The sequence below is a fragment of the Xyrauchen texanus genome, chromosome 5, assembly GCF_025860055.1.
Source record: "Xyrauchen texanus isolate HMW12.3.18 chromosome 5, RBS_HiC_50CHRs, whole genome shotgun sequence".
Taxonomy (NCBI): domain Eukaryota; kingdom Metazoa; phylum Chordata; class Actinopteri; order Cypriniformes; family Catostomidae; genus Xyrauchen; species Xyrauchen texanus.
In genome coordinates this window covers 13,982,582-13,995,443 of record NC_068280.1, presented here as the reverse complement: position 1 = coordinate 13,995,443, position 12,862 = coordinate 13,982,582, and the positions used below count along the sequence as shown (strand labels likewise).

Sequence of the window (12,862 nt, the reverse complement as noted above, 5' to 3'; positions counted from 1 at the left end):
AACTCTCATCGGCGTCGCGAGCGTTAGGCAGCGGCATGGCTTCGCTTCGCTGTGTCACACAAACTGCTTTCGAAAACATTTATTTGAGTTGTTTTGCCTTTGTTGAGTTGAATAGTGTAAAATAGGCTTGAATGTTCAAACTGGAAAGCATTAAGACACACAATTGATTTGACATACCTCCATGCAGGCATAAAATGTCTTCTGTAGTCTAAGTCTGGAGCTCCACCCACTAGGAGACCGAAATGCTTCATTAGAGATTGCTACAGAAGAGCTGCATGTGGTAGACAGAGTTACTCCAGTAGAGGGAGCCTCTTTGCTCAGCCAATGTAAGTGAATGGGATTTTACATGTGGACCATATTTGTCCAGTAGAGGGAGCACTTTTGCTCAGCCATTGTAAATCAATGGGATTTTAAAAATTTTTGATCATCTTTTGTGTGTACATTTACATAAACACGTCCATTTCAGCCATTTTGTATTGTATTCATTTTTGCTAAGTAGCGTTTGGAAAGACATACATACTACACACGTGTGCCAAATTCCAAGTCAATTGGAGCTGAGGTTCAGGAGAAGAAGAGTTTTGTAGGTTTTCCAAAATTTTCACTGTACAGGAAAATCCATAATGGCAGAAGTATGGGTCCTTGAGGCTTTTTGTTCCCCATGAGAAATGAGGCATGTTTACAAAGTTTCAGAAGATTTGGACAAATGGGGTGGAAATTATATCACTTTGAATTTTTGTTTTTTGGGCGTGGCCTGTAGCGCCACCTATGGGCGAATGTTGACCATTCTTGGTTTGGGGGTACCCGTTGGCATGGAGTATCAATGTGCCAATTTAGAAAATTTTTGACCAGTGACTTTTTGAGCTATTGGGGCTCAAGGAGAAGAAGTAATAATAATAATAATAATAATAATAATAATAATAATAATAATAATAATAATAAAACCGATCAAATACAATAGATTCCCTCCTTACGGAGGAATCTAATAAAACCGACAAATACAATAGATTCCCTCCTTACGGAGGAATCTAATAATAAAACCGACAAATACAATAGATTCCCTCCTTACGGAGGAATCTAATAATAATAATAATAATAATAATAATAATAATAATAAAACCATCAATTACAATAGATTCCCTCCTACGGAGGAATCTAATAATAATAATAATAATAATAATAATAATAAAACCGACAAATACAATAGATTCCCTCCTTACGGAGGAATCTAATAATAATAATAATAATAATAAAACCATCAATTACAATAGATTCCCTCCTACGGAGGAATCTAAATATATACTTCATAGACAATTTACCATACAAATGTTTTTCTCTTCTAAAAAAAAAAAGAGATGAATTAAGGCACCTCAGTTACATAAGTATTATGCATTTAAGATTACAAATACAAATCTTATAAATAGCAAATAATGTATTTAACTATATGTTACAGTGGAAAGAAAACCTTACACAAACTTAATACATTTTCAAATAAGCTCACCAATTTTGCCCATTTAAAAAACAAAAAAATCTTCTTTATCTGTTCAAGCTCTTGTCATTTTTTATAACAAATAATAGTATTTCAGATATGCTTTAAATGCAGGTAAACTCAAATCTATAATATCCTTGGTTTTAATAATAAATACCTTTCCAACCAAAATAATACTTGAATATGAATTTTTGTGTATGATCACCCCAAATGATCGTCTGTGGATTCAATGTCAAGTGTAGCCAACCAACTCACTATATTAGACCAAAAGGAAACAACAAAAGGGCAATACCAAAAATAAACCTACAAAAAAAATCTACAGGATGAATCCAATTCAATGTTCCACTTACAAAGCTTCCTTTTTGTGAGTAATATTTTGTAAAATAATTTGAACTGAAAAGCCCACATTTTTACACTTAATGATGTATCATAAAGGGACATAACGGCATCTCTCACTGGGATAGATATATTTAAATACCCCCCCCCCCCCATCTTTTGCATTATAATGCAATTATGCATCATAATTATAAAAAATAAAGTAAATATGATTTATTTATAAATATATCCTAGAATAGACATTTTCCTCCAATTACTATATTCGAATAACACCACATTCGAACATAGCACAGTAGCTGCTGAAGTACCTCTAATAATAAATCAGGTGGATGATACTGATAGTGAAGCCAGGCCATTATTTAGAAGATTCTAAAAAGGCAATGGTATTTTCTCTCCACTGTCGCACTAGCCCATTGAAAGAATGGAAATAATTTGTATGCTATTGCCAAATTCATACCAAGAAGTAATTTGTATATGAACCAATTTACATGTATAAAGATTTTTGGTATGCAGGATGCCTAGGATGCCTTTAGAGTATAATGCTCTCAATTTCCAAGTTCAAACCACCATTCTCCTGTATTATATATATAAATGTTTTTCATTTTTTCAGGCTTATTATCCAATATAAACTAAATAATTTTTTTGCTCATATTGTCTAAAAAAATCTTCATTTGGAGTCTTTACATGGAATAAGTAAACTGAGGCACAATTAAAGAGTTAATAAGGGGTTATTTTGCAATATAATGAAAGATGATTTCCTTTCCATGTAAAATCGGATATATTTTATTACTTTTATTATCTACTTTATTCTTGTAATATCTGTTATATTCTCTGAAATATGTGTCCCCAAAACATCAACAAGTCCATCTGTCAGGGGCCTGGGTAGCTCAGCAAATTTTGACGCTGACTACCACGCCTGGAATCACGAGTTCGAATCCAGGGTGTGCTGATTGAATCCAGCCAGGTCTCCTAAGCAACCAAATTGTCCCGGTTGCAAGGGAGGGTCGAGTCACATGGGGTAACCTCCTCGTGGTCACGATTAGTGGTTCTCGCTCTCAATGGGGCGCGTGTTGTAAGTTGTGCGTGGATCGCAGAGAGTAGCATGAGCCTCCACATGCTGGGAGTCTCTGCGGTGTCATACACAACAAACCACGTGATAAGTAGTAGGGAGCCCATCTGTCCATTGAATTGGTACTTTACATGGCAAATTAAATTTTGCGTAAAGCACCTATCCTAAGGATAAAACATTTGTCATCATTTGGATTTCGTGGGGCTAAGGGCGGGCTCCTGAGGTGGTCTGATTACGGTTCGCTTTTGGGTCCTTTTAGGGGGGTCTGAGACCACTTGGGTTGTTCACATATACACGTTATACCACTCTGAGTGCGATTGGAGTGCTCAAATGATCTAAGTGTGAAAACGCCTTAAATTAATCACTATAATATTGTATTAAGGCATTTAATATCTCAGTTGAAGATGATACGGTAGACCCATCCTCATTAACCACGCGACTACGAGTGATATTCCTTTTTTGTTTTTTTAGAAAATTTCTCTCCCTGCTCCATCCAAATTGCTTTTGATCTTTGAATAATTCCGCTCACTTTATTTTGATAATATAATTCTAATTATTTTTGCTTTGTGTGCAATGTAATTTTTAATTCTTCATTTACCGAAGTCATGGCATCTATAGCAGCATTTAAGTTATATATATATATACAGTGGGTACGGAAAGTATTCAGACCCCCTTACATTTTTCACTCTTTGTTATATTGCAGCCATTTGCTAAAATCATTTAAGTTCATTTTTTTCCTCATGATTGTACACACAGCACCCCATATTGACAGAAAAACACAGAATTGTTGACATTTTTGCACATTTATTAAAAAAGAAAAACTGAAATATCACATGGTCCTAAGTATTCAGACCCTTTGTTCAGTATTTAGTAGAAGCACCCTTTTGATCTAATACAGCCATGAGTCTTTTTGGGAAAGATGCAACAAGTTTTTCACATCTGGATTTGGGTATCCTCTGCCATTCCTCCTTGCAGATCCTCTCCAGTTCTGTCAGGTTGGATGGTAAACGTTGGTGGACAGCCATTTTCAGGTCTCTCCAGAGATGCTCAATTGGGTTTAAGTCAGGGCTCTGGCTGGGCCATTCAAGAACAGTCACAGAGTTGTTGTGAAGCCACTCCTTCGTTATTTTAGCAGTGCGCCTAGGGTCATTGTCTTGTTGGAAGGTGAACCTTCGGCCCAGTCTGAGGTCCAGTTCTATCTTGGTCTCATCAGACCAGAGAATCTTATTTATCACCATCTTGGAGTCCTTCAGGTGTTTTTTAGCAAACTCCATGCAGGCTTTCATGTGTCTTGCACTGAGGAGAGGCTTCCGTCGGGCCACTCTGCCATAAAGCCCCGACTGGTGGATGGCTGCAATGATGGTTGACTTACTACAACTTTCTCCCATCTCCCGACTGCATCTCTGGAGCTCAGCCACAGTGATCTTTGGGTTCTTCTTTACCTCTCTCACCAAAGCTCTTCTCCCCCGATAGCTCAGTTTGGCTGGACAGCCAGCTCTAGGAAGGGTTCTGGTCGGCCCAAATGTCTTCCATTTAAGGATTATGGAGGCCACTGTGCTCTTATGAACCTTAAGGGCAGCAGAATTTTTTTGTAACCTTGGCCAGATCTGTGCCTTGCCACAATTCTGTCTCTGAGCTCTTCAGGCAGTTACTTTGACCTCATGATTCTCATTTTCTCTGACATGCACTGTGAGCTGTAAGGTCTTATATAGACAGGTGTGTGGCTTTCCTAATCAAGTCCAGTCAGTATAATCAAACACAGCTGGACTCAATTGAAGGTGTAGAACCATCTCTAGGATGATCAGAAGAAATGGACAGCACCTGAGTTAAATATATGAGTGTCACAGCAAAGGGTCTGAATACTTAGGACCATGTGATATTTCAGTTTTTCTTTTTTAATAAATGTGCAAAAATGTCAACAATTCTGTGTTTTTCTGTCAATATGGGGTGCTGTGTGTACAATAATGAGGAAAAAAATGAACTTAAATGATTTTAGCAAATGGCTGCAATATAACAAAGAGTGAAAAATGTAAGGGGGTCTGAATACTTTCCATACCCACTGTATATCACTTACTGTATTAATAGTTTTTCCTAAAATGCAATTCTCTATTCCTCCATGAGGAGTAGCTAATTACATAACCCCTAAAGACACATCCCATACTATATGAGGGTTAAATGTTTGATTATTTATAGAAAAGAAATCTATAATAAATTGTCTTGTTTTGGTAAGGATAATTTAGTAAGGATTGATTGAATTTCCAATAATTAGAACCCAAAGAATCATCTTCTTCTAATAAAGCTATTTAAAAAATTCTACGATCGGAATGAAAACTTTCAGCTATATTAATTTACTCACTTTAGATACGAGGGAAAATGAAATGAAAAAATAACTTTTTTTTTTTTTCTTGCACAAGTTATATCTTAGGTGCTGAACTGGATCAGAATTAAAAGCTCCCCCTGTTATATAATACGAGTTTGGAGTTTTGGCTTATGTAACATATTTTTTAAAAAGACAGCCTCATCAGAATTTGGTGTATAAATATTAATTAAATAATTGAAAATTATTAATTTCAATTTCGACTATAATCCATCTCCCAAACAATTGCAACTGCAATTAACATTTGTTTTGATTCATAAGTTAACACAAAGAAAAAAACTACATATATATAATGAATCATTGATTCTCCTTGAGAGACCCACCCAAAAACACTAAATAATTGCCCCATTTCTTTTTGAAAATAGTCCTAACTCCCATCCTTCTGCTTGACCCCTCCTCGAAGGCAGCCACCCTCCCCATCTCTGCACACCACTCTGGGAACGAGGGTGCTTCATCTGACTTCCATTCCCTTAAAATAACCTGCCTACCAATCATCACACTGGTCAAAACCCAATTTTTTATGTACTTATCCCCCAAATGTATGACCTCCCCATCTCCTATCTGGGGCAGAATGAGATTTAAGTGTTCAACACATCACATACAAAACTTTGCACCTTTTTGTCATAAGATCCAAAATTCTTGGATCTTATGACACCCCCAAAAAACATGGGTTGTGTCTCCATCTTCTGAATGGCATAGCCAGCAGGTGGATGTGTCCTTAATACCAAGCCTATACAATTTAGAAGGGGTCCAATAAAATCTATGTAAAATCTTAAATTGCATAAGGCACACCCTTGCATCTCTAGATGCAGACTTGACGTTTTTTAGAATCCTAGCCCACACTCCCTCCTCCAATAAAAAATTTAAATCTTCCTCCCATAATCTTTTGAGAGATTTCAAGCTCCGTCCCCCAGACTCTGAATTAGCAGGGAGTAGTACACGGATGCCTCATGACCCTTCCCAATAGCAGCAATCACCACTCCCAGAGTATCTGCTGCTTTTGGGGGGGGTGTATGCTACTCCCAAAAACAGTGCAGAGAAGGTGGCGCAGCTGTAAATACTTATATAATTGAGATATGGGAATCCCAAAATGTTGAATCATATTTTCTAAAGATCTCAATACTCCACTCTCATATAGGTCACTGAGTGTATTAACCCCCCTCACAATCCAATCTGACCAACAGAAAGGGGACTTATTAATACATAGTTTAGGGTTCAGCTATATGCCATTTGTCCATATCAAGTGCAAATGCGAGTTAACGGGGTGTGACTTAACTTCTCCAATTAGTTTGATAGAAGGGCTTTGCAGTGGCGAGATAGGGACAAGAACTTCCTTTTCAATACAAAACCAGAGAGGGGCTCTCTCAGGTGGAAGCGACCAATGAGCCAAATGTCTGAGACAGAATGCATAATTATTAGGGATGCACCGATCCAATCGGCTCCGATACTGAAGCTTTTAGATGGATCGGGTATCGGTCTGACGAGCCTGATCCAAATCCGATACTGTGTGTTAGTCATGTTCGGTACTGTCAAGCTCAAAAATGACATAAAAGAACCATTAAAAAATCATTGTGTTCAAACTGTGTTCATATGACTCATGCATTTTATTCAAAGCCGCTTGAAGACGTCCAATAGATCTGTGAATCACAAAAGGCTGTGTTTAATAAGTATATTTAAAATGCATGCGCAGCTCCAGCGCATCAGTGAATGGCGCTGCTCTGTTTACACACACACTCGTGGCTATTTTTAGACTTCACGCAGTGTGCAATATTTGAGCGCTACTCACGATCAACATCTCAGATGTAGATGCTCAAAAGTTTGCTTATAATATACAAATTGCTTAGAGGTGCTTTTTTTTTTTTTTTTACCAGAATTTGAATAAGAAGCTATTAAAGAAGTGTGAATTTGCCTACATACAGACACACTTAATTGAATGTATGTATGTTAAAATAAAAGCATGAGGGTTTAAAAGTTAAAGGTGCACAATTGAGATATATTATTATTTATTACTATTATAATATATTATTATTATTATAATTTGTTACAAATTATAATAATATTTTAGTTGAATGGGTTCCAAAAAATAACTGTGTGAATGAAAAGTGAGCTGATACCTTACTAAATTGAACAAAAAAATAGATCCAGATACAAGTTGAAACATTTTGATTTGGAAGGCCTGGCTGGAAGGCTGTTACTGGACAGTACGTTGTCAGAGCCAAAGCTTTGAATTTAGACCAATTGACTTTGTATCCTGAGAACTTGGATAAGTAATAAATAACTCTGTGGAGGCAAGGCATAGATCTAGTAGGGTCAGAGACAAATAATAAAATATAATCTGCATAAAGCAGAAGTTTATGTGCCACACCTCCCACCATCACCCCTGGAAAATCCTCCTCCTTTCTTATCACGGCTGCTAAGGGTTCCAGGGCAAGACAGAACAATAATTGGGACGAGTTATACCCTGACGAGTTCCCCTATTCAGAGTAAAATAATATAAAATTAATCAATTTGTTTGTACCACTGCTATAGGGTGCCTATAAAGTAACTTAATCCACCCAATAAATGTACTCCCGAACCCATACATTTCCAAAATCTTAAAAAGGTAATCCCATTCTACCATATCAAATGCCTTTTTGGCATCAAGTGAGATGGCAGTGACCGGAGACTGATCATTTGCTACTGACCACATAATATTGATGAAACGCATAATGTTAGCAGAAGAGGTATGACCCAGAATAAACCCCACCTGATCTATATGTATAAGAGATGTCATAACTTTACTTAATCGGTTTTCCAAAATATTTGCCATCATTTTTACATCTAGTTGGATCAGGGAAATCGGATGGTACACTCGCTTGATCTCTGTCCTTTTTAAGATTCAGACTGATCCAGGCTGGTATCATGGTTGGGGGAAGCTTTCTATTCTTTAATGAATCCGTATAAACTTCTAACAAAAGTGGAGCCAATTCTGTAACATAGGATCTAAAAAATTCAGTGGCAAAACCATCTGGCCCTGGAGCCTTGCCTGTAGGTAAGGTCTTGATTACCTTGTCAAGCTCCTCCAAAGTTATTTCAGAATCAAGAGAATTTTCAGTCGTCAATTTAGGGAGTTCTAATGGTTCCACAAATTGTCTAATATCCTCATCAGTAGATGAAGATGTGGAACTATAAAGATAAAGATAGAATTCTTTAAAAGCATTATTAATATCAATGGCTGAGGTAAAAATGTCACCACCAGGAGATTTCACTGAAGGAATGGTAGAAAAATATTCTCTCTGCTTTATATATCTAGCCAGAAGCTTCCCTGCATTGTCCCTTGACTCAGAGTATGACTGTTTTCCCTGAATAACCAAAACTCCACTTTCCACGACAAAATAGTATTATATCTGTATTTCAATCGGGTCAATTCTCTGAGGCCATCAGACAACATTTGGCACTTCAGCTCTGCCTCTGCACTTTTAATATTCCCTTTCAGCTCCACGAGTACTCATGCTTTGGATTTTTTGGTAAATATTAAAAAAACATATACTCTGTGTCATGTATAATTGATGCATGTTCATGTGTATTCACCGGTAAAACATAAAAAGAGCTTTTGCCGTCACTCTTTGTGTATTTGTTTGAGTTTGGTTTCTTCCGTATTTTGTTTCCCACTTGAATGCTGAATGTCGTAGTAACTAATGCCCAACTCGGAGGTACGAGCTTCCCAGGTCAACTTGAAGGCAGCATTAATCACATTGGAATATGTGTGTAAATTATTCATGCATTAAAATGTATAGTTTTTCAAATGATGCATGTAAAAGTAAAAGTGTTTCGATTTCATAACACAGCAGTGTGTAAGTAATAGAGCTAACAATAGGTGTTTATTAAGTCATTATGAGTCACTGTAGTGAATAAAATGCACAGATGTTGTAGCGCCTCTATTGTTCATTTCACCAGGAAACTGTAATGAAGCGTAGAACACGGCACGTAAAAGTCATTTTACAAAAATGTAGTTATAGTAACGTTCTTTCTGTGAGACTATGTTGTTTAAAGTTGTGGATTATAAGTGTAGAATCAGTATATTTAAAGAATATTGCAAAATATATAGATACTGTATATACAATATATAAGTAGTTTGAGTGTGTTGGGAGACCGACTCGATTGCGTCATGGAAGAGGCTGGTCGCTTCTCAGCTCGTCTGGCAGGCCTTGCTGGCTTCGATTCTCTGACTGGTGGAGTTTTCCCTGCTGGATCATGGCTAATGTATTTCTTAAACAGGAATTCCACTAAACAAGGTATTTAAACAATGAAGCGGGCTGATGGCTTCAACAAGGACATAAACCACTATTAACAACCTCAGAGCTCACGGAAGGTCTGGATGTAAAGATTTATAAGTTATCTATGGACAAATTTAATGGACATTTTACTTCCGGAAACCAACTGTTGCACTTTATTGACCAATCGGCATCCAGGACCAGAACTATGTGATTTATAATAATGTTTAAAACAAATATTTTCTTTAATATATGTTCCACTTCCAGTTCTTTCCAGTCTAATGAAAAGTTTTTTCATTGTTATTATCTATTCTTCTTTCAGCATGCAGAAGATTCCTCCCACAACAGAACATCAGAAATTAGAACAGAGCTAAATAGTGCCACACCTGAGGACACAAATGCATTAGAAAGGACCACTACAATAGAACATTATCAGCTAGACAAAACAGCAGTCAAAAGACCTACCAGTGGGGCTATTGAACTTAAGATACCACCACACCTAAGCATTCAAGAAAATGGGAAATCAAGCATACAGACATTTAGATCAAAGGACGTACTGGAGGAACAGGATGACCACAAGTACAAAGGAGCTGAGGACGGTAGTGCACAATCAAACAAATCACCATGCAGATACTGCACAAAACCAACAAGTACAAATAATGTGAGGAGTGAGACCAAAGAGCTCCCGAGTAACATCACATCTAACTTGATGTCAGAGCCAAAGAAAATGGATGACTGGACCAAAAAAGATGTCTATCAGTGGATCATTAATGCAATCAAAATCCCTCAAAAGTATGCAGATATTCTTTACAATGAGGATGTTTCAGGAGCCTCTCTGATGTTATTCAATAAACAAGACTTTCTAGACATTGGTTTTAAGCACGGACCTGCAGTTGAAATCCTTAAAAAAGTGGCTCAGTTCAAAGCATCCTCAGAAAATTTAAAAAACAGTGGCATTCCAGAGGAGACAGGTGTGGGACAAGTAAGGACCTCTACCATAGAACATTATCAGCAAGACAAAACAGCAGTCAATAGACCTATCAGTGGATCTACTGAGCTTGAGGTACCGCTAAGCATTCAAGAAAATCGAGATGGTACACCAAGCATACAGAGATGGCCGCAGGCCTCAGAGGACATTCCGAAACATAAAGGCAATGGAGGGGAGTCCTATTCGGACACTGCCTGCATTCAAAAGGACAAATTAAAATTTGAGGAACACGACCTCAAAGACAAAAAAGAATGTGGGGCAAGTGATGTACAACTAATATTTCCAGTGACACATAAAAATACTCTGTGTGCGCCCCGGCCTTTTGATGAAAGCAGCCCCTTATTTGAATACAAACAAAATGAAATACTTTCTCCTGAGACTGGTCCAAGCAATCTTATTGACCCTGTGCATGAGTACAAGCTCCTAGTAGGCACAGAGAATGTCTCAGAGAAGGATATCCTTAAAAAATTCACAGATAAATCATTCCGGTTTGCTGCAGGTTGCCTGAATTCTCGAACAAATGGAACTATCCATTTTGGTGTTGGAGATGAGCCACTGTACTCTCATGGGCAAATTATTGGACTAGAGTTAAGATCTCCGAAAAACTTTATAGATACATTTGATATGTGTCTCAAGGAGCACTTTAAAGGACATACTAGTACAGCAAGAGCATGCATTAGGCCCCCAAAGTTCTTTAAGGTAAAATGTCCAGACAACATCAAAGTGGACAGGTGGGTTATTGAGGTTGATGTTGTCCCAAAGTATGAATTAACCTTGGAAAAACTCTTTTACACTACAATAGACAAGAAGGGGAGGAAGTCAAAATGCTTTTTTATTCGTTTAGGTGCAAACACCACAAATCATATTCCTGAAAAGGATCCAAGGACTGTTAAGCAGAACATGAAGACATTAAAAAATGATGTGAAATTATGGGCTTTATCTAGAAAGTTGGCTGAAAAAGGGTAGAGATCAGGCTCTGGCACATGAAAATCCTAGGTGATCAGCAGTTTGGCACGTTATAGTGAAATAGTTCACGTTCTCCGTCCTCCTGTGGGTTACATGGCTGTATATTTGAAGACTTTATATAAAGAGTTGAACAATCCTCTGCCTCCTGTCTTGTTTTTCCCCGGAGACCCATAATAGATGAACAGTCCACCACGTAAACTTATATTATCATACAGTCCCTCACAGCCTTTGTCCATCATCTCCTGATAATTGGCTTTCTTTGTTGTATTAAAGCATTTTTCATTTTAAGTTTAGTAGGGGACGTTCACACTGAATGTGTTTTTGCATCTCTCTGAGCTGTTTTTCAATGTAAAGCAGTCTTGCACAGGAACGCCTGTAAAATTGTGTGTGAGTGGTGGTGGCGTAGTGGGCTAAAGCACATAACTGTTAATCAGAAGGTCGCTGGTTCGATCCCCATGGCCACCACCATTGTGTCCTTGAGCAAGGCACTTAACTCCAGGTTGCTCCGGGGGGATTGTCCCTGTAAAGAATGCACTGTAAGTTGCTTTGGATAAAAGCGTCTGCCAAATGCATAAATGTAAATGTAAAGTGTGTGTGGTATTTATATTGTTTAATTTCGCCTGATTAAAATTTGTATAGGTTCGTTAAAAAGAATAAAGACCTTTTTATAATGTTACACACTTCTGTGGGATTAAAAGTTACATTTTAAATAATTGAAATCCTTTTCTATTGCATTTTCTCATGTCCCAAAAACTGCACATCAAACATCTTTTCATCTCTCTCTCCTCTCTCTCTCTCGCTGCCGCTCTGCATTGGCCTCTTCCCTCTCATTTAAATTTTACAGTGTTTTTTTGGTTGGGTACTACACTGTTACAGGAAGTACCCCCCATTTTAATTATTTCTGTTTCCCTCCCCTTGTCCCCTCCCTCATCCAGGTAGATGGGGATGACCTTAAAGCACGCCCTGCCCCAGGGATGGGGGGTGTACGTCATGCCAGGGGCTCCCCAGCCTGAGAGAACGAGGGAGGAATGTGGCAGGGCGGAGGGCGGGGCCGGGTTGTGATTATACACACCTGGTCCCTTATCAGGCTAATTAAGCCTCCGAGAGGGATAAAGGCCAATGGCAGACGGTGGTGCAACGAGAGAGAGATTGTTTACGGACATGTCCTTCATGTGTGTGTTTGTGTCTTTTTAAGTTTATCATTAAAACTATTATTTATATGGACAAGCCGGTTCACGCCTCCTCCTTTCCATTGAACAGCTTTACAATATGTTTTCCTTTTATTTTGTGGTTTTAATCATATGTTGTCAAGCATAAAATGTCCACCCTGTTATAGGAAGATATATGGGAAATTAATATAATTTAAAATTTCAATATATGGTATTTA

The 12,862-nt window shown here is 37.8% G+C and overlaps 1 protein-coding gene across 3 annotated transcripts in view; it reads left to right on the top strand.

Moving 5' to 3' along the window:
* The window catches only part of LOC127644447 (GTPase IMAP family member 9-like), an 86,864-nt gene that overhangs the window by 51,038 nt on the left and 22,964 nt on the right, over nucleotides 1-12,862 (top strand). For 2 of the 3 annotated variants that reach the window (XM_052127633.1, XM_052127632.1), the window contains exon 3: nucleotides 9,844-12,451. The exons of the other annotated variant lie outside the window; for it this stretch is intronic. In XM_052127633.1, coding sequence (XP_051983593.1) covers nucleotides 9,844-11,475 — 1,632 coding nt within the window. In that variant the 3' untranslated portion in view covers nucleotides 11,476-12,451. Of the gene's footprint in view, nucleotides 1-9,843; nucleotides 12,452-12,862 lie in introns of those variants that run through there. 3 annotated transcript variants of the gene reach the window in all.